Here is a 23,194-nt window from a genome sequence, read left to right as displayed (position 1 = left end):
TATATTATTTCTTAAAACATTCACATTGAAAGGAAGGACTGACCTCAACAAGACTGATCATCAAGCGCACCCCACAGTAATATGGAATGCACAAGTTTATTTTCCATCTTCGCACGGTCAAACACTTCAGTAAAAGGAAGATATGAAATCTGGAAAAAAAAAGTCTGTTCAGGCTTACTGTCTCCAGCCTGGCAGCTGGGTCATTAATACAGGAAAGAAAGACTATCCCCATGCCCTGCATTTTATTCACCAGTTACCTTCTTAAATGGATACATGGTGGTCTCCAACTTGTTGGTAGCTTCTTCAAAGCTGATTTCTGATTGCCAGACAATCTCTTCAAAAATAAATTGAATGGGTTCCCCTGAAGCATCTGCAGTGTCGATCACATTACCATTTTCATCAAGGATAATGTTCGGAGTAGATGGACCCACAGCCTTGAGCTCCATCTGCATCACAAACAGATGGACAAGCACTTAGGAAATGAAGCATATCCCACTGCAGGGCAAAAGTAACCATCTGAGGCATACAAAATTTTCTTCACTGCTACAAAGCTGTCTGTTTCCCTTCCAGCTCGATGCCCTCCTGCTGCTACACTGACATTCAATTTACAAATAAATTCTTACTTTTATCCAGAATTCTGAATTTACTCCCAACCCATAGTCTCTGAACTGGATTAAATTACATTAGACTCCAATCCACTAAATTGTATTACTATTAAGCCAAATGAAATAATATTAATCAAGTTATTGCTGATACAGACAACCATGGCTCTCAGCAGCTGCCTAAGAGGCACTTAAGATTGAAGAGAGACCTCCATTACCATTCCATTCCCCTCCAAAAGAGAAATGGATGATCAGCCCAACTCAGATACTCTTTCACAGAAAAGGATTTCTCGCTGAGTTCTCTGATGAAACAATTAAGCTATTTAGCATTTGTAAAAAAGCTTAACATTTCCTTGCAGTTACATAAGCATACACTACAGCCATATTTAGTCACATTGCCACGTAATGAGGACATGAGAGTAAAGGTAAATCCTGATTTTCCTGGTATAAGCATAAATGAGATTCATGTCTCCAGAAGTCTCAACCTGAAATCGTAAGTTTTTCCAGTGAATACCACACAAACTGAAATTATAAACTGAAAAGCAAATCTTAAAAGAAACAGCAATTTACACCCCCCAACTCTTTGAAATAATACTAACTTCATGCAATCAAACAGCATAAGAGGCCATGCTGCTCATCCTGCCATGCTGGCTCTTTCAGATCATATCCAAATATTCACACCATTCTTTTTCCATATATCGCACAAAGTGTTTTTTTCTCTTTCAAGTGCATATTCATGTCCCATTTGAAAGTTTCTACTGAATCGGTTTCCATCACTCTTAAAAAGTGGCATAACTCGCTGTGTAAAATTAGGAATCTTATCTCCCTTAGGTTTTTTTCTCAATTATCTTAAATTGTTGTCCTCTGGTTATTGATCACTCGCCAGCATAAATAGTTTCTCTAAATAAAAACTGAAAGAACTACGGATGCTGTGAATCAGAGACAAAAATAGGAATTGCTGTAAAAGCTCAGCAGGTCTGACAGCATCTGGGGAGATATCAGAGTTAATGTTTCAGGTCGACCCAAAATGTTCATTCTGATTTCTCTCCACAGATACTGCCAGACCTGCTGAGTTTTTCCAGCAATTTCTATTTTTGTCTATAAATAGCTTTTCCTCATTTACCTATTCAAAATCTATAGAATTTAGAATCTCTGTATTAAATCTTTTGTGGATGTCCTGGAAAGCTACAAAGTAAAGAGCACAACAAACCTGAGGTAAGTAACCTATGTCGACTTCCATGTTGCCATTTTCACCTGCCCCATACAGCCACTCCATGTCCACATTCAGAGACCTGGTCCAGACCAAACATACTAGTCAGTAGTGGTTCACCAGACTTTTTAGAGATGCTCAAAGCTAGATAGTCATCAAATGATGGAATGCCAACATCTAAAGCTTAGAGAGAGCTATCTGGCAGTCAAGCGCACATTAGGTACAGCTAGATAGACATTGGCACCACCCTGCTGTAAAGTTCAACTACAGTAAGTATAATGCTGAAATAACAAGTTAAATTAATTATTTAAGTTTCTGCAACATCAGTAAGTACAGCCTGCTGGAACATTGGAAGACAATATATATGTTATGTTACATTCTGTGAATAAACCCATTACCAATAAAAGAAATGGCATCTAGTTTCAATTTATCATCTGACTAGAAATCTATTTCACAGAAACTTTGTCACATTTTATTCTCAAAAGTCAGAGAATTCAACCGGGCGTCAAGTTATTAATAAGAAGCCCAATGGAAACCCACAGAAACTTGACCAACTCTACTGCTCTGCAGCAGTTCACATTTCTATGTGCGCTACTCACTGGTCAAAGTCCCAGTGTTTTGCAGTTAGCTTCCTCATTTATTGCTTATTTGTTCTTAAACTCCTATTGAGCTGTGCAATGCAATAGTAATGAGCTTTGGATATCATAGTCCAGTCTGTTTCTGCAAATATCTCAGCCTTGATTATACTTAACAACCCAGCCTCTACAATTGTTGACAGCAAAATATTCCACCAACTGACTTCCTCAGAGAGAAGAACTTCCTCTTCTCTATCCTAACTGTGATGTAGAGGTGCTGGTGTTGGATGAAGTTAAAAATCAAACACCAGATTATAGTCCAACAGGTTTACTTGGAAGTACAAGCTTTCACAGTGCTGCTCCTTTGTCAGGTAGCTAGTGGAGCAGGATCATAGCTCACAGAATTTATAGCAAAAGATCATGGTGTCATACAGCTGATGCGATATATTGAACAAACCTAGATTGCTGTTATGTCTTTCATCTTTAAGAATGGGTTGCAGGTTTTGATTCGTTAATATGTAAATCCCAGAACTTTTTTCACAACATCGACCACAATACCATTCAACCCTGTCATAGCAACCAATGCGAGATGTGTCAGTGTCAACATGGACACTACCATTACAAGTGGGGACACCACCCACCACGTATGCAGCAAATACTCATGACTCAGCTAACATTGTGTATCTCTGATATGCTGCAGACAAGAATGTCCCGAGGCATGGTACATTGGTGAGACCAAGCAAATGCTACAACAACAGATAAATGGACACCGCGCAACAATCGCCAGACAGTTCCCTCTCAGTTGGGGAACACTTCAGCGGTCAGGGACATTCAGCCTCAGATATTCGGGTGACTGTCCTAGAAGGTGGACTTCGGGATATGGAACAACACCGAGTGGCTAAGCGGAGGCTGATAGCCAAGTTCAGTACGCATGAGGATGACCTCGATTGGGACCTTAAGTTCATGTACACACACACACACACACACACACACACACACACACACACACACACACACACACACACACACAATTTTATTTGGATAATTGATTATTTGGTTAATTTATTTCCCCTGGGGCTCGGAGTTTTCTGTGAAGTCTGCTCCCATTCAGGAGACTAGGCAAAAGCACACTGCGTACAAGATCCTGCCCCACTCGACCCCACCCCCCAACCCCGTCCACTCCAACCCCACCTCCCCGTCCACCCCAAACCCGCCTGCCCCCAACCCTGTCTGCTCCCAGCCCACCCCACCGCCCATCCCTAACCCCATCCAACACTGCCCTCCCACCCGCCCCCAACCCCACTCCCCCCTCCCCGCACCCCTGTCCATCCACACCCACCATCCGAGTCCCCGTCCGCCCCACCCTCCAGGGCAGCCAGATTGGGACACTGACTGTAAGACTGCTGCTGCCTTTGTGGGGTAAGTCTCCAAATAGTGCACGCACACACACAACTTTTTGACAGGTTCCACCTTTGCCCTGTACAGGACAATCTTAGAGTGATTATCTGGGGAAAGGGGGTTGAGGGTACACCCCTCTGTAGAACTCCAGGGAAAGTGTGGGTGGAGAGAGGGAGAGAGAAAGAGAGAGAGAGAGAGAGAGAGAAAGAAAGAAAGGGAGAGAGAGAGAGAGGGGGCAGGAGGTCAGTCACTTAGAGATGGTGCCTCGACTGTCCAGGACTGTTCTCGGCAGCATTTCAGTGAGCAGAGTTTGTTTTTAATTATACTACCTGTCTACAAAAGACACAATCAGGGTTGAAACAGCTCTTTGACGTTTCTATCGGGACTTTGAGATCCTCTTCGGGTAATCCGATATTCGGATAATCGAGATTCCGCTGTACTCCATCACACTTATGCACACACTCTCACACACACACACACTCTCACCCACTCACATGCACACACACAGATAGATTTGTGCATTTGCAGAATTGTATTTGTAGATACATTCTATTTTGTTCAAAAAAACACAATCTGTAGGCAGTCAAATTTTTTTATAATCAATGAGACATTTTATAAATTTCTACATTGGAAATAGAACCAGTCTGACTTGAGATTGGAATACATACATTCTCTAACCTCACACCTTTAATTTCTCTGAGCTGAGATGTCACCTTTTTTTATAAAACCTTAAGTTATCTCAGGAATGTCACTTGAAAAATGTTCTGGTATTTATTTATTAATGAACTGAAACGTACAATCCATTCTAAAAGATGAAAGAGTTAACAGCAATCTAGATTTGTTCAATATATCACAACAGTTGTATGACATTATGATCTTTTGCTGTCAATTCTGTGTCTTATGATCCTGCTCCACTAGCTACCTGATGAAGGAGCAGCGCTCCGAAAGCTTGTGCTTCCAACTAAACCTTTTGGACTATAACCTGGTGTTGTTTAACTCTGTCCCAACTGGGTGACCCCTTTCTCTGACTTTATGCCCTGGGATCCTAGACTCTCCGATAGTGAAAATGAGAAAAAGCAAAAGAGTAATTTCTGCAATAAAAGTTACTCCTTGCAAATATTCGGTGTTTATCATCTGGGAACATAGATAAGACAGAGATTTTTTAAAAATCCTACTAACCTGTCATTAGGAACGTACATCTGGAAATCCCGAACATGGGATGCATCTTTAGAAAGAATGATGTGTCCAGTAAACTGTCCTGGAGTGAACCAAAAGGGATAGTCAGGTGGCTCATTCAGCTGAAATTCTCCATGGATCCTGAGATGGAAACATAAGTCATTCTCACGGACACGGTACTGAGAAGGTAAAATGAATGTCTACCAAATTAGCTATCTGATAGAGTTAGATACACTCCCCCATGCTTCATCGCAACATCTCCAGCTTCTAACTACCCAACTCCAATTAGCATTTTTACCAGCTCATAAGAACAAAAGAAATAAGAGTAGGAAAAGGCTATCCGGTCCCTCTAGCCTGCTCCATCATTTAATAAGGTTGGCTGATCTGATGCTGCCAGTTCTCCACATAACTCTCGGCTTACTTGTCAATTAAAAACTGACCCATATTTCATCGCTCCTTGTCACAGAAACTTTCCTACAATCATCTGAAAAAATGCCTCATCACCTTGTCTTAACCGGGAGAGCACTTGTTTACCCCTAAGTGCCCCTAGTTCTAGATTCTGGTCATGAGAGGTATCACCCTTTCAGCATCTACCCTGTCAAATCTCATCAGAATTTGATTTGCTTCAATAAGATCACCCTTCATTCAAGAAATCACCCTAGTGAATCTTCTCTGAATTGCCTCTAATGCAACCATTTTGCTCCTTAAATAAGGCAACCAAAACTGCACACAGTATTCTCCAATATGTTTCTTACTCGTAAACAAAAGTATTCAAACAAATTTTTAAAAAGATGCAACATGCTTTCCAATGTGATCCAATATATCTCCAAGTATTGAGTGGCAATGTTCAGGACATTCCTGAAGAGATACCAACCCTAGTCCATAACACCAGATGTGGGGATTCTTTAACCATATTATAATAATAAATAGGGAGTACAAAGTAAATCAACAATAAAGTGGAGATACTAGAAATAAACAAGGGGATCAGTCACTCTGGACCGTATATAAGACTCAGGTCTACTGGAAGATTAGATTAAAAATTGCCACATTATTAGGTATTTGTCATCATATGAAGTGATTGAATTTTTGGTGAATGTTTATTTAGGCGAAGGCAAAGGGATAGGACTGTATTTCAAAGTAGGACAAGGGTTCATAGGGAGTAACCGCAAAAGGTGAAGTCTACCACGGTTAGCTTTCTTTCACTTCTTAAACACAGAACGATGCTGTCAGGTCTACAAATGGACTCATCCAGGGACCCCTGAAACCATTACAACAGCTGCACCAAGACAGAATGGAAAAAGTAGCAGGAAGCATACACATTGATAATGCATTTAATTCAAACCTCAAGCATCAATGAACAAGAAACTGCCCAATATCAATTATATCAGTGATAGGTAATTCCCACAGTTCCATTACTTGCTAAAGCTGCATGTATGTGTTAATACCCAAAGAATTATTCCTGATTATATAACAAAAGGAAGACAACCTTAAAGCAGATACTCAGGGAGAAAGGTAAGAAATAATTTGTGGAGTTAACACAGGAAATGTACCCACCTGAAGACAATGTCATAATAGAAGTCACTGACTGCACGAATGCAGGCTACTGCACCCTGGGGTGCAAACCTTGTCTTCACAAATGGCCGTGGATGAAACATACTTAGAAGTTTATGGATGAGGACCTGTTTAAAATGGAAAAAAATTAAAAATGAGAGACACTATAACACTGTCACAGAAATGTATCTTTTTCATCATAACATTAAGAATTAACATATTTAACTTAGGTGCTGGTGGACAACTAAAAGTTCTTTCCTGGTGCTGTCAGCAAGTTCCTAAACTGTTATCATTGGCTCAACTAATAATTACAGGCAAGATCTGTGCAGAAATCCCAGATGCTGACGCTCATACTCCTTGACTTTAAGCACTGGATGTACAAATAAAACAATTTCTTTAAAAAAAGGATATTCTCTCACTTTTAACACTGATTAATATTTGTTTAGTTTATCATTTTTGTTTTGGGGAAATCAGAGGGCTTTGCTACTGTATAAATGGTTATCCACACAGCAAAGCATTGCCGAATTCACTCTATTTTCTTTCCTAATACTCAGCAACTCTTTGCAATGCAGTTAACAAAAAGCATGGCCACAAACTAAGACTAGACAAAATATACCCAAGAACACAGCAAGATTTTGCCCTCTATTATGGAGCTGAACATTAGGATTAAACAGGGTGACAACCCCACACCGTGTGAGGAATAGTCTCCCATCTGCAACTTTCCACAGATTACCCCACTAAGGACTAAGGACTACAGGCCAGGCTCTCAAAGTTGAATACCACTTGGAGAAAGCACTAAAGGTGATAAGGGTACAGAAGTATCCATCACCAAGAGGGTCTCATCAGCACCACTACTGACCAAGGACTTAACTGCTAAACTGAGTCGATGCAAGTTGTGAAAAAACCAACAAGAGGAAAAACCATTTCACCTCAACCTCACCAACTTGCTTGCTGCAGATATATCTGTCTATGACAATATTAGTTAGTGTGACCACTGCACAGTCCTTATGGAGATAAATCCTGTCTCAACATCTGTGAGGCACTGTCAGCCATCAGCAGCAGAATTGTACTCTGACTCAATCTGCAAATTCATGGCCTGGTATATTTCCAGTCCACCATTACCAATAAGGCAGGGGATCAACCCTGATTCAATGAAGAGTGCAGACAGGCATGCCATAACCAGCATCAGCAGACCTAAAAATATAATGTCAACCTGATGAAATCTACAAAACAGGCCGATTTGCATGCCAAACAGGATAAGCAGAAAATGATGAACAGTGCTAAGCGATCCCACAACAGACAGTAATGTTCATAACTGAGCTGATTCCATTCTGGATTCGATATTAAATGTGTGCAAAGGAATTATCAAATGTTACAGTGTTTGTAAAAATTGGTGCATCATAAATAAATAACTTTGTCAGTGTGTGTTAACTTCACAAGCTCAGTGATATGCAATATGCAATATTTTACCTCTCTTCCTTGTGGCCTAGGAGGGTAAAATCTGTTATTGGAGAGGTACCCTGTAAAGATAGTCAGTTCACTAGGAATCATCCACCATGTTTCACCCAGCTCTACTTTATTCTTATGAGGGAGGAAGGCTTTAAATTGACTGCTACTAAAGATACTAGAAAGTATTTCTGCAGACTTCCAGTTTCTCAGTCCTGACAGGGAGCCATGGGAGACCTGAAACACAAAATAAATATACAGAACTTTCTTACTTTGGTCTTAAATGCATAACGCACTGCTAACATATTGTATGATAGCTGTACAAATATTTAATTACAGAACAATAAGTATTATTCAACGGCATTGTTTCCAAGATTTTTGTACCAAAACAAAATCCTTCTTTACTGGCACACTATAGGGTGACATGATGGCTCAGTGGTTAGCACCGCTGCCTCACTGTGCCAGGGACCAGGGTTTTATTCTGGGCAACTGTTTGTGTGGAGTTTGCACATTCTCCTCATGTTTCCTCCCACAATCCAAAGATGTGCCACTTAGGTGAATTGGCTATGCTCATTGGCCATTGTGTCCAGGAATGTGTAGGTTAGGTGCATTAGTCAGGGGTAATAGGGTAGGGGAATGGGTCTGGGGTGGGTCATTCTTTGGATGGTCGGTGTGGACTTGTTGGGCCAAATGGCCTGTTTCCACATTGTAGGACTTCTATGATCTATATCCTAAAGCTATCTGAGAGTCAGTTAACTTGTTCTGTGCTTATAGTATATGGTCATGGAATTAAAAAAATGTATTAATACCATCTTAAAGTATAATTATGGTAAGACCTCTTCAATCATTCCTTGAATCTATCTTAACTAAACTATTGTGCTGTTTGAAGTTTTTATACATAGTTAACGAATTGATATCTGATATCAATGTCTTTTTTTGTTGTTTTAACAAAGACTGATCATTATGTAAATTCCAAATCAGTCCACTTTAACTACAGATAAACAAGAACAAAAACAGCAGATTCCACATAAAATATTAATCTTCTCATTCACACTTCAGTATGTCATGTTGAAGTATTGTTAATTAAATATTACACAAACCTGTCTATTACTTCTTTGATCATGTTTTTTCAACAGTTCTATCTTCTAAGGAATTAAAAAGTATGAAATACAAGAATCTTTCAATGTTTAGCAGTTTTGTTTGGAGATTTAGAGACTTGCATAGAACTCAGGAATTCATTAGTATTTGGTTCGTATAGTATAAACTTTATGTGATGAGCACGGCAACAAATTGTAGAAATACATTATGAAGAAAGCCTTTAAAGTCAATTGAAGAATGTGTTGGCTGGACTAAGCTACAATTCAAAGAATGAACATCTGTTTTTACAGCATCTTTTGTCTTCAGGTTGCTCAAAAACACGTCATGGCCAATAAGGAATGTGAATCTAACCAGTAAAAATGCATTTTGCTGTAGTCACTAAATATCACCACCTGCAAGTTTCAGTCAAAATCATTTATCATCTAACTTGGAAAAATATTGCCGTTCTTTCACTGTCACTAGACCAAAATTCTGGAATTCCCTCCCCAAGGGCCTTGTGGATCTACCTACAGCACATGGACTGCAGTGGTTCAAGAAGACAGCTCACAACCTTCTCAAGAACTGGGGACAGGCAAATAAATGCTGGCCAGCTAGCAAAGCCCATGTCCCATGAGTGAATGAGGAAAAACCTTTGTAAATCATTGGGATTTGTTGTTATAGTTTGTACGAAGTTGATATGGTCCGAGATTTTCCCTCTACAGAGAGCTGTTGCAGTGTGAATGCTATTTAAGCTCAGGTAATTAAATTATGGATTTATTAGCTGGAACCGCGAAGTGAAAGATGCATATTTCAAAAGCCTTGTGTGGTTATTTGTGGAAGACAACAGCATTAGAAAAGACTAAACTGAGAGTTACTGATATAAAAAAAGAGCTGTGGATGATGGAAATCTGAAACTAAAACAGAAATTGCTGGAAAACCTCAGTAAGTCTGTCAGTATCTGTGAAGAGAAAGCAGAGTTAATGTTTTGTTCCAGTGACCATTCTTCAGAACTCATCAGATCTATTCCCTGACCATCAAGCAACTCCATAACTAAGTATACAACACATGTGGGATTCCATCAATCGGAAATGGTATGAGGCAGGAAAAAAGGATTCTACCTCTTCAAACTCAAAATATGGGAGGAAGGGGGATACTGACAAATAACAGTTTTGTTTTGTCCTTACTGATTTTTCTTCCCTTTCTTTGTTTGCTTCCACCCACACAGTGAGCTCTCAAATGCTTCATTCAAATAGCCATTAGTTACATATCCAATTAGATGCATGCCAGCCTACTACTCAACAGCCAGGCCATCATAATTCAGTCACTGTGTAATATCTTAATGTGCACTATTTGTCAAATTCAATGAAAAGTAGCAAAAATCTGCCCTATCCCTATTCTCCGCTCATTCTCACCTTCCTAAATGTAACTTAACACTCAGTACAGATCAAACCTGGTTTTGCCAGTGTGTGCATCTCTGCTAATCACTAAACTTCTAAACTATCACTCAATATTCTAAAGCTTTTTGTACCTCAATGGATAAACTGCACCACGTGTTGTTAAACTTATAAAGAATGACATTCCCAGCTTCAAAACCTGGTTTCAGCTGTTTTAGATTGGATGGATACAGCATCATGCCACAAAAGTAGCAAAATATGAATAATCAATTTTCAACTTTCCTCCTCTGATATTAATACCTGAGACTTTCAAGAACTAAAACAGTTTTAAAACTGAAACATGGACCTAAAATAGCTGCAGTGATCACCTGACCAAAAATCTATGTGGAATAAAAAGAACTGTCTGAACTAAAATTATTATTTTATTAAAGAACATTGAATCAGTCGACCCAGAAATCTGCATCCACCAATTTAATTTTCATTTAAATAAGTCGAGAATACTGAATACAAAAGATTGCCTGCAACTATCCAGTTTAACAAGACAATAAAGTGAGACTCAGGAATACATAAATGAAGCATATTTTAGCTGTTGGTCAGAGCATCAGATCAAAGGAAAGAAAAATGTACTGGTAACAGTCAATACTGAAAGACTTTCTCCTTTTCTTCCTAACCTCTTGGAAACATCGGTCAAAAAACAAAGTCACAGAAACATCGATTCATTGAGAACCCAAGGATTCTACAAATGTTGCTACTGCTGAGGATACAAGACATCAATTTCCACTCCATAATTCAAAGACTCTACAAACTTCTAAATTACATTTTCTTTATTCTTCCTTTCTGCACTAATCAACATACATGCTTTTAACAAAAATACCTGTGTTTAATGTCACATTTTGTTATTTTTGCCAAGATTAGTAGGTAATAAAATTCTTCCTTTTTTCACTTAAATACATTAAGAACAAACGGGTAACTAGGGAGAGAATGGGGCCCCTCAAAGATCAGCAAGGCAGCCTTTGTGTGGAGCCGCAGAAAATGGGGAAGATACTAAATGAGTATTTTGCACCAGTATGTACTGTGGAAAAAGATATGGAAGATATAAAATGTAGGGGAATAGATAGTGATATCTCCATATTACAGAGGAGGAAGTGCTGGATGCCTTGAAACACATAAAAGTGGATAAATGCCCAGGACCTGATCAGGTGTACCCTAGAAATCTGTGGGAAGCTAGAAAAGTCATTGCTGGGTCTCTTGCTGAGATATTTATATCATCGATAATCACAGGTGAGGTGCCAGAAGACTGGAGTTTGGCTAACGTGGTTCCACTGTTTAAGAGGGGTGGTAAGGACAAGCCAGGTCACTATAGACCAGTGAGCCTGACCTCGGTGGTGGGCAAGTTGTTGGAGGGAGTCCTGAGGGATAGGATGTACATGTATTTGGAAAGGCAAGGATTGATTAGGGATAGTCAACATGACCTTATGCGTGGGAAATCATGTCTCACAAACTTGATTGAGTTTTTTGAGGAAGTAACAAAAAGGATTGATGAGGGTAGAGTGGTAGATGTCATCTATATGGACTTCAGTAAGGCATTCGACAAGGTTCCTCATGAGCAATTGATTAGCAAGGTTAGATCTCACGGAATACTGGGAGAACTAGCCATTTGGATACAGAACTGGCTCAAAGGTAGAAGACAGAGGGTGGTGGTGGAGGGTTGTTTTTCAGTTTGGAGGCCTGTGACCAGTGCAGTGTCACAAGGATCGGTGCTGGGTCCTCTACTTTTTGTCATTTACATAAATGATTTGGATGCGAGCATAAGAGGTACAGTTACAAGTTTGCAGATGGCACCAAAATTGGAGGTGTAGCGGACAGCAAAGAGGGTTACCTCAGATTAGAACAGGATCTTGACCAGATGGGCCAATGTGCTGAGAAGTGGCAGATGGAGTTTAATTCAGATAAATGCGAGGTGCTGCATTTTGGGAAAGCAAATCTCAGCAGGACATATACACTTATTGGTAAGTTCCAAGGGAGTGTTGCTGAACAAAGAGACCTAGGAGTGCAGGTTCATAGCTCCTTGAAAGTGGAGTCGCAGGTAAATAGGATAGTGAAGAAGGCGTTTGGTATGCTTTCCTTTATTGGTCAGAGTATTGATTGCAGGAGTTGGGACGTCATGTTGTGGCTGTACAGGACATTGGTTAGGCCACTATTGGAATATTGCATGCAATTCTGGTCTCCTTCCTATCGGAAAGAGATTGTGAAACTTGAAAGGGTTCAGAAAAGATTTACAAGGATGTTGTCAGGGTTGGAGGATTTGAGCTATAGGGAGAGGCTGAATAGGCTGGGGCTGTTTTCCCTAGAGCATCGGAGGCTGAGGGCTGACCTTATAGAGGTTTACAAAATTATGACGGGCATGGATGGGTTAAATAGGCAAAATCTTTTCCCTGGGGTCGGGGAGTTCAGAACTAGAGGACATAGGTTTAGGGTGAGAGGGGAAAGATATAAAAGAAACCTACGGGGCAACTTTTTCACACAAAGGGTGGTACGTGTATGGAATGAGCTGCCAGAGGGAGTGGTGGAGGCTGGTACAATTGCAACATTTAAAAGGCATTTGGATGGGTATATGAATAGGAAGGGTTTGGAGGGATATGGGCTGGGTGCTGGCAAGTGGGACTAGATTGGGTTGGGATAACTGATCGGCATTGACGGGTTGGACCGAAGGGTCTGTTTCCATCGTGTACATCTCTATGACTCTAAAACATTGTAAATTGGCTCCTTCACTTTAACCTACTAAGCTGCATTTTTATTGAAGTGTGACATTGCTGAGAGATGAAAGAAACACTTGTTATAACTGACTGATAACAGTAAAAAGAGAACCATTTCACCCCACCTCCCCCGTCAAAACAATCATCAAGACCTGGAGCACTGATCTAGAAAGAATGAGTCAAAATTTAAACTTCAAATTTCCAAACAGAGAGAGGAGAAAAATGCAATCAGTTGAAGATGGGATTGAGTTTAGTTATGACATCCTCAACAACGTAGACGTCCAAGAGTCAACATCATCACTCACGTGAAGAATACATGGGTGTTAAAAGACTGCTCGTGTATACACATTGACAGGTAACCCCCTCACAGAAAGGGGGAAACACCTAAATTTCCACTCATTATGGCATTGAAATTTCTTATTAAGACAAGTGCTTGTGCTATCTGTAAACTGGAATATTATCTTTTCTCTGCTAGAAGTCAGGTCTGAACCGAACACCATGACCTCCATCACAGGGAAGGCAGATCCTGAATCCACCCAGCTAGAATAGGGATTGAATCAGTGTTGGCACTGATCTGTTCCACTCAGCCTCCAGCCAACTGAGCAAACCAGCCTCAAAGACGTTTGCATTGCTGTCTTCGTTTTTACATGCATATTATAGCTTAAAGTCATGGATAATAAAGGTAAAGGTTCCCTCTTTTTTCTATCACATGACTGACCACATATCTCTCCCTGCCATAGGCCATTGGAAGGATTTACAAATTGATAATTAACATATTTGGCCATGTTTTGAATGCAACTTCCTTTGCCATCAAGTCCAGAAGTGAGACCTGAATCTGGTGCTTCTGGCTCAGAGGTAGGGAAGTTAAACACTCCACCATAAAATCTCTACATAAAAATTATGAGGTTACAAATGGGTCATCATGACTTGAAGTTGATGACTGTAACATATAAAGTAAACAAAAACTTCTATACACTCATGCCTGTAATGAAAATAATTTCTCGAAAAGACCCTTGCTTAATTCAGTTTCACATTCATAGCCAAGATCCAAACAACTGACGAATAACCAACAGTCATGATAAGAGCAGTAGAAAGCGGATTCACTCACTCCAAGAAACCCATCCTTGCTCTTGGTCATGGTTTCCATCAGTAGAGGCTGGAATTTTGCTTCGATTGTCAGTGTCTCAGAATTCGGATCGGGCCCCTCACTGCTTTCAAAGTCTGGGGCTGTGGCAATACCTGCCCACACAAAAAGAAACACACGATATAATTCAAACAAACTCTAAATCAGCCACTACTTTCATTGGGACTCAAGGCAGATTTTCTTCTTTGCATTCAAGAATAATTAAATTAAAGATTGTTTAATAAGAAGTTTTTTTACCTTGTCCCAAAATACCACTTAATTAAACTACTGAAATATCCACATTGGACAACAGTCTCCACATAAGACTGTACAAAATAGAAAGAAGAGCAGATCATCAGCCCCTCAAGCCATTCAACAGGATCTAGGTTAATCTGACATTCCTCACACTCACTTTTCCTGCATAACGCTGGATTCCCCAACTGATCAAGAGTCTATGGCTCCACCTATCTCAACCTTAAATATACACAATGGCTCTGAAGTCACAGCTCTCTGTATTAAGGAATTCAAAAGACTTACAACCCTCAGAGAAGAAATTCTTCCTATCTCAGTTTTAATTTGCCACCCCTTAATTGTGAGACTATGCCCTCTGATCATAGACCCTCTCATGACAGAAAATATCCTCTCAGCATTTACCCTGTCAAGGTCCTCAGAAATCCAATGTTTCAATGAGATCAAATCACATTTTTCTAAATTCCAATGAGAACAGTCTCAACCCCCCCGTTTAACCTTTACTCACAAGATCCGGTTAACCTAAAATTTGGTCACAAAGTACCTGTTAGTTTTTCAGCTAGAGGCTTGAACTCTTCTGGACTGAGGTACAGGTCACTGTTGGTGTCAAATGACGAAAATAAGAAAAGTCCTTCACTGCCAAGAGATTTCAGAGCATCTTTCTAGAAGATAAGTATCATATTTTAAAAATGTAAATAAGATTGAATTGTAACCACTCAACATATTTGAATAAATACGAACATTTTGCAACAAAATTCCATATAAAACCAAGGTGCTCTTCCTTCCAAATCTTATACCAACTATATGGTGATTCTTTGAGATTGTAACAATTGAGGAGTTTTCAGCCATGCATGTGACCAGTCCCAGTTACGCTTCCATAAACATACCGACCAACACAAACCAGTTGACAACAACCTTGAAAATTTTTCATATTCATAGGAACATAGAGCTTAGGAGCCACGTTCGATCTTACTTTTTCTGTTGTGTGGAGGTGAAAGGCAGTAACTTCCTAAACTGCAAGTTAATTTAGATTAGATTAGATTACTTACAGTGTGGAAACAGGCCTTTCAGGCCAACCAGTCCACATCGACCCTCCGAAGAATAACCCACTCAGATCCTTTACCCTCTGACTAATTGACTACGGGCAATTTAGCATGACCAATTCACCTGCACATCTTTGGACTGTGGATGGAAACTGGAGTACCCAGAGGAAACCCACACAGACATGGGGAGAATGTACAAACTCACACAGACAATCGCCTGAGGCTGGAATCGAACCTGGGACCCTGGTGCTGTGAGGCAGTAGTGCTAACCACTGAGCCACCGTGCCAGCCGTAATGCTAGGAACAGCATAGTCACACCAAATGGCAAGCGCAGACCCTTGGGGCAGCTATATAGCCACGCAAATGAGAAAGAATGTTGCTTAGGAGCAGGATTTGGTCATCCAGTCCTTCAGTGTGATAAAGGCTGATTCGACTGTGGTTTCAAACTTCAATTTCCTGTCTAACTTCCAACTCCTTTATTTATGAAAACTTGATATGATTCAAAGCTGAGTTAAGTCAATGATCCAGCCTCAAATGATTTCTGGTGAAGAGAATTTGTCTCTCCAAAGGCCCTCCCAGAGAAAAAAAAACTTCACCTCCATTTGAAAAAGAAATCCTTGCACTTAAACTCTTTTATTGATTCTTATTTTCCACAGAAGAGGTATTATTCTCCTAGCCAAAGAGTGTGATGCTGGAAAAGCACAGTCAGTTAGGCAGCATCCAAGGAGCAGGAGAATCGACATTTTGAGCATAAGTATAAACGTTGATTCTCCTGCTCCTCAGATGCTGCCTGACCAGCTGTGTTAGATTAGATTAGATTAGATTACTTACAGTGGGGAAACAGGCCCTTCGGCCCAACAAGTCCACACCGACCCGCCGAAGCGCAACCCATCCATACCCCTGCATATACCCCTTACCTAACACTACGGGCAATTTAGCATGGCCAATTCACCTGACCCGCACATCTTTGGACTGTGGGAGGAAACCAGAGCACCCAGAAGAAACCCACGCAGACACGGGGAGAACGTGCAAACTCCACACAGTCAGTCACCTGAGGTGGGAATTGAACCTGGGTCCCTGGCGCTGTGAGGCAGCAGTGCTAACCACTGTGCCGCCGTGCCGCTCCACTCTTCAACTGATCGCAAGCATCAGCAGTGCTCACTTTCTCCCTGTATTATTATTCTTGCATCCACTTATGATCTAATAAGTTTCAAGAAGATAACCTCTCATTTTTCTCAAGTCAACTGCCATCTCTCCTCCCCAACTCGGGACCAACAAATAAACTAAATAAAGAACATATTAGGCCAACAGAAAGGCAATGACCAAAGAGAATTCAAGAGCAGAGATGCAGTGCTGGACCTCTACAAAAAACTGGTTAGGTGACTGTTGGAGTTTTGTGTTCTACTCTGATCACCACAATACAGGAAAGATAGAACTGCTCTAAATAGGATACAGAAGAGATTTACAAGGTGTTGCCATGACTTGAAAACTGCAGCTATGAGAAAAGATCGAATAGGCTGCTGTTGCTTTTCTTAGAGCAGAGGATACTGAGGAATGTCAAAATAATGAGAGGCCGAGGTAGAACAAGTAAAAAAGACTAATTTCCCCTTCAGGACAGGTCAATACCCAGGGGACGCAGATTTAAGGTGATCAGTAGAAGGATTAGAGAAAATATTAGGAAAAGCTTTTTTTACACAAAGGGTGATAGATGCCTGGAATTTGCTCTTCACCTTAGTGGTTAAGGTAGAATCCTTCGAGTCATTTAAAAAGAAACCTGTATCTGCACCTGAAGCACTGTAAACTGTAAACCCAGGACAAAGTGAGGAAGCTGGAGATCAGAGTCGACAAATGAGGCACTGGAAAAGCACAGCAGGTCAGGCAGCATCCACGGAGCAGGAAAGTTGATATTTTGGGCATAAGCCTTTCAATCAGGAATGGTGTGGGAGGGGATAGACAAATAGGATGGGGGCGGGGGGGAAGGGAGCTGGGAAGACAATAGGTGGATGCAGGTGGGGGATCATGGTAATAGGTTGGAGCAGAGGGTGGAGCAGAAAGTGGGAAGGAATATGGACCAGTAAGACAGTTCAAGACGGCAGTGTCATGTTGGAGGGTTGGATCTGGGAAAAGGTGGGGGGGAGGGGAGATGAGAAAACTGGTGAAATTGATGATGCCATGTGGTTGGAGGGTCCCAAAGTGGAAGATGAGGTGTTCTTCCTCCGGGCGTTGGATGGCTAGGAATTGGCAGTGGAGGAGACCCTGGACTCGCATGTCTTTGGCACAGTGGGAGGGGATGTTGAAGTGGTTGGCCACAGAGTGATGGGGTTGTTTGGTGCGTGCCCCAGATATGTTCTCTGAAACGCTCCTGAAACATCCTATCACCCCAGTGTAAAGGAGACACATCGGGGTAACAAACACAGTAGATGAGGATTTTGAATGTACAGGAACCCATAGGCCAGGTACTGGTAATTGGAATTAAAGTGAACGGTGGCGACATTGGTAGGCTGAATAGCCTCTTTCAGAGCTGTACCATTCCTATGGCTCTGGCTGCTAAGTGAATGGGATTTGAAATGAGTCAAGACAGACACCAAAGCCCTCCTTGTCTTCCAGCTAGGCCAGCCTGGGGATCTTTCTCAACTCACATGTTTGTCCTGAGATAACAAAGTACTATGGTAGATTTTAGTGGCATGTGGATCATGTCAGAAGCAGCACCATGTCCTATTACAGAAGTGAAAATAGGCAGCGTTGGTGCGGGATTGTGGGGCTGCCAGTTCAGCTCTGGATCGAACAGGAGATCAAACAGTTGAAGGGAACCTCGAAATGGCCAGAGGAGAGAGCTAGGGCTGAGGGAAAAGACCAAAACAATAGCTTTCAGATTTTTCTATAAACACAATCCATATTTTGAGAAAGTTCCAATGTGACAAAACATAAAAAGATAGATCAAGTGAATCCTTAGAAGAATATAAAGGCAGTAGGAGTATACTTAAGAGGGAAATCAGGAGGGCAAAAAAGGGACATGAGATAGTTTTGGCAAATAGAGTTATGGAGAATCCAAAGAGTTTTTACAAATACATTGAGGACAAAACGGTAACTAGGTGAGAATAGGGCCCCTCAAAGATCAGCAAGGCAGCCTTTGTGTGGAGCAGCAGGAGATGGGGAAGATACTAAACAAGTATTTTGCATCAGTGTTTACTGTGGAAAAGGACATGGAAGATATATTTTGAAAAATGAGGAAGTGCTGGATGTCTTGAAACACATAAAAGTGGCTAAATTCCTAGGCCCTGATCAGATGTACCCTATAACTCTGTGGGAAGCTAGGAAAGTGATTGCTGGGCCTCTTGTTGAGGTATTTCTATCATCTATAGTCATAGGGGAGGTACCGGAAGACTGGAGGTTGGCTAACTTAGTGCCACTATTTAAGAAAGCTGATATGGACAAGCCAGGGAATTACAGACCGGTGAGCAAGTGGTTGGAGGGAATCATGAGGGACAGGATGCACATGTATTTGGAAAGACAAGGACTGATTAGGGATAGTCAACCTGGCTTTGCCCATGGGAAATCATGTTACAAAAAAGATTGATGAGGGCAGAGTGGTAGACATGATCTATATGGACTTCAGTAAGACATCCGAAAAGATTACCCATGGGAGACTGGTTTGCGAGGTTGTTGGAGGGAATCCTGAGGGACAGGATGTACATGTATTTGGAAAGGCAAGGACTGATTCGGGATAGTCAACATGGCTTTGTGCGTGGGAAATTATGTCTCACAAATTTGATTGAGGTTTTTGAAGAAGTAACAAAGAAGATTGCTGAGGGCAAAGCAGTAGATGTGATCTATATGGACTTCAGTAAGGCATTCGACAAGGTTCCCCATGGGAGACTGATTAGCAAGGTTAGATCTCATGGAATACAGGGAGAACTAGCCATTTGGATACAGAACTGGCTCAAAGGTAGAAGACAGAGGGTGGTGCTGGAAGGTTGTTTTTAAGACTGGAGGCCTGTGACCAGTGGAGTGCCACAAGGATCGGTGCTGGGTCCTCTACTTTTTGTCATTTACATAAATGATTTGGATGCGAGCATAAGAGTTACAGTTAATAAGTTTGCATATGACACTGAAATTGGAGGTATAGTGGACAGAGAAGAGGGTTACCTCAGATTACAACAGGATCTTGACCAGATGGGCCAATGTGCTGAGAAGTGGCAGATGGAGTTTAATTCAGATAAATGCGAGATGCTACATTTTGGGAAAGCAAATCTTAGCAGGACTTATACAATTAATGGTAAGGTCCTAGGGAGTTTGCTGAACAAAACGACCTTGGAGTGCAGGCTCATAGCTCATTGAAAGTGGAGTCGCAGGTAGATAGGATAGTGAAGAAGGCGTTTGGAATGCTTTCCTTTATTGGTCAGAGTATTGAGTACAGGAGTTGGGAGGTCATGTTGCGGTTGTACAGGACATTGGTTAGGCCACTGTTGGAATATTGCATGCAATTCTGGTCTCCTTCCTATCGGAAAGATGTTGTGAAATTTGAAAGTGTTCAGAAAAGATTTACAAGGATGTTGCTCGGGTTGAAGAATCTGAGCTACAGGGAGAGGCTGGGGCTTTTTTCCCTGGAGCGTCGGAGGGGTGACCTTATAGAGGTTTACAAAATTATGAGGGACATGGATAAGATAAATAGACAAAGAATTTTCCCTGAGGTCGGGGAGTCCAGAACTAGAGGGCATAGGTTTAGGGTGAGTGGGGAAAGATATAAAAGAGACCTAAGGGGCAACTGTTTCATGCACAGGGTGGTAAGTGTATAGAATGAGCTGCCAGAGGATGTGGTGGAGGCTGGTACAATTGCAACATTTAAGAGGCATTGGATGTGTATATGAATAGGAAGGGTTTGGAGGGATATGGGCCGGGTGCTGGCAGATGGGACTAGATTGGGTTGGGATATCTGGTCACCATGGACGAGTTGGACCGAAGGGTCTGTTTCCATGCTGAACATCTCTAAGACTCTATGACCCTATGTTAGATCTCATGGAATACAGGGGGAAACTATCCATTTGGATATAGAACTGGCTCCAAGGTAGAAGACAGAGGGTGTTGGTGGAAGGGTTGTTTTTCATATTGGAGGCCTCTGACCAGTGAAGTGCCATAAAGATCGGAGCTGGGTCCACTACTTGATCAGATGAGCCAATGGACTGAGGAATGGCAGATGGAGTTTAATTTAGGTAAATGTGAGGTGCTGTACTTTGGAAAAGCAAATCTTAGCCAGACTTATACACTTAATGATCAGGTCCTCGAGAGTGTTGCTGAACAAAGAGACCTTGGAGGGCAGGTTCATAGCTCCTTGAAAGTAGAGTCACAGGTAGATAGGATAGTGAAGGCGGTGTTTAGCATGCTTTCTTTTATTGTTCAGAATACGGAGTACAGGAATTGGGAGGTCATGTTGTGGCTGTTCAGGACATTGGTTAGGCTACTTTTGGAATTTCACGTGCAATTCTGGTCTCCTTCTGATCGAAAGGATGTTGTGAAACCTGAAAGGGTTCAGAAAAGATTTACAAGGATATTGCCAGGGTTGGAGGATTTGAGTTATAGGGAGAGGCTGAACACGCTGGGGCTGTTTTCCCTGGAGCGTCAGAGGTTGAGGGGTTTAAGGTTTATAAAACCATGAGCGGCATGAACAGGATAAATAGAGACAAAGTCTTTTCCCTGGGGTCGGGGATTCCAGAACTAGAGGGCATAGCTTTAGGATGAGAGGGGAAAGATACAAAAAAGATCTAAAGGACAACTTTTTCACACAGAGGCTGGTGTGTATGTGTGGAATACGCTGCCAGAAGATGTGGTGGAGGCTGGTATAATTGCAACATTTAAGAGGCATTTGGATGGGTATATGAATAGGAAGGGTTGGGAGGGATATCCGCTAGTACTGGTAGGTGGGACTAGATTGGGTTGGGATATCTGGTCGGCATGGAGGAGTTGGACTGAAGGGTCTGTTTCTGTGCTATACATCTCTATGACTCTATAGCACATGATCTAATGTGGACAGAAATATTCTCAGAATCACAAAATTATTACAGCGCGGGGCGGGTCCATTCGGCCCATCATGTCTGTACTTCGCATTTTGATACCAAACTACTGCCTTTCCCATAAACTCTGCGCATTGTTGCTGGGGCTTTCGTTTTGAGTTGGAGGGAAGCTGCCGAATCTCCGATGAAATAGGCTTGTCGTGATGGGTACGTGAACCTTGCACGAACATTAAAGCCGGTTGTACACGAGCTTCCCTCCCAGCTCCACAGACATTTTCTTTCTCCCATCGAACCTGTTTGCCCAAATGAGGGCGAAGTGAACTCCTTGTTTTAAAGAAAAACTGTTTTCGCTCCATCAATAATAAACACTCCCCCTTTCCTTTGGCTTTCCTTTTCGGGGTCGATCCCCCCCCCTCCCCCAGCCCCGGTCTGACAATCGGCGCCGCCATGATGTGACCGTTATGGCGGTTGGTCTCTTACTTGGTGTAGCGCGAGCTGGCAGTCCAGGTGATACCTCCACAGCGCCGAGCCGACGATCAGGCCCAAACCCAGGAGCAGCCCGACCCCCAGCAACACTGGCCAGCGCCTCTCCGTGCCCTCTCCTCTGGCTTTCGCAGCCATGCTCCTCCTTCGCTCGGGTGAGGCTTCCCCCGGCTCCCCGTCCCCTTTCCGATGCCTCACCTCAGGCGCCATCGGACAGTCTCCACCGTGGCGGCGGCTTACTCCGAACCGTAATGGCCGCCAGCCCAGAGAAAGCTCTCTCCCTTTCTCCCTGGCTGAGGAAAACACTCCTCCTTTTTCCCAGCTGGGGGTCTCTTCTCCTTCACCGAATCAAATTCTTTACTCTTCGATCCGCCCGGCCGGGGCATGTAGAAAACCCTGGAAGTATGTGAGCCAACGCTTTTCCGTTAACAAACCGCAGGCCCTGCTATTTCCCAGCCGCCTGAATGAATAGCCATTTTCCTCAGAAAAGTCGCCGCTTTTGATGCACCTCCGTCAAAAGCACAATTCCACTCCCTTCAGTACTTTCTGATCTCCGCTAAAGATTACACCAGGTCTTACTGCATGTGAAAGCCAACAAGAAACCTTTATAATGATGATTATGGAATATAAGTGCAAATTACTGCAGACGCTGGGATCTGTATTGAAAACAACAAATGCTGGACATCACAGCGAGTCAAACAGTATTCATAGATGGAGAGCAAGCTAAAGTTTCGGTCGAGATGACTCTTCATGATGAAGAGGGGGGATGAAATTAGCACAAGGTTAATGACGATCGTTTGAAGACCGAGTGCATACACAACGGGTGAATGGTCTCCTGCACCACAACATTTTCTCAGACGAGTGGTTATAATTTATCAGAAACCACTGCAGAGGCTCAAAACGCTTTTCTCTGTTAAACAGAAAGTTGACCTCTTTAGGCCTGTGAGGACATTGGTTAAGCCTCTTATGGAATGTTGCGTGAAATCTGGTTTCCCTACTATAGGAAAGATACTTTGAAACTTGAACTGGTTCAGAAAAGATTTATAAGGATGTTGAAGGGTTTGAGCCATAGGAGAGGTTATTTTCCCTAGATTGTTGGAGAT

General features: G+C 41.9%; 1 protein-coding gene across 1 annotated transcript in view; it reads right to left on the bottom strand.

Annotated features, from left to right (window-relative positions):
* The window catches only part of selenon (selenoprotein N), a 37,083-nt gene extending 14,284 nt beyond the window's left edge, over positions 1 to 22,799 (bottom strand). Inside the window, exons 1-9 of the mRNA XM_060847576.1 lie at positions 22,089 to 22,799; positions 15,102 to 15,219; positions 14,294 to 14,424; positions 7,983 to 8,195; positions 6,516 to 6,640; positions 4,965 to 5,102; positions 1,813 to 1,894; positions 258 to 446; positions 44 to 149 (exon numbers count right to left, since the gene is read on the bottom strand). Coding sequence (XP_060703559.1) covers positions 44 to 149; positions 258 to 446; positions 1,813 to 1,894; positions 4,965 to 5,102; positions 6,516 to 6,640; positions 7,983 to 8,195; positions 14,294 to 14,424; positions 15,102 to 15,219; positions 22,089 to 22,301 — 1,315 coding nt within the window. The 5' untranslated portion in view covers positions 22,302 to 22,799. The remainder of the gene's footprint in view (positions 1 to 43; positions 150 to 257; positions 447 to 1,812; positions 1,895 to 4,964; positions 5,103 to 6,515; positions 6,641 to 7,982; positions 8,196 to 14,293; positions 14,425 to 15,101; positions 15,220 to 22,088) is intronic.
* Positions 22,800 to 23,194: the final 395 nt, after the last annotated feature.

This window comes from Hemiscyllium ocellatum, chromosome 30, assembly GCF_020745735.1.
Source record: "Hemiscyllium ocellatum isolate sHemOce1 chromosome 30, sHemOce1.pat.X.cur, whole genome shotgun sequence".
Lineage (NCBI taxonomy): Eukaryota > Metazoa > Chordata > Chondrichthyes > Orectolobiformes > Hemiscylliidae > Hemiscyllium > Hemiscyllium ocellatum.
Note: the sequence above shows the minus strand (reverse complement) of the source record. Positions and strands in the feature narration are given on the sequence as shown.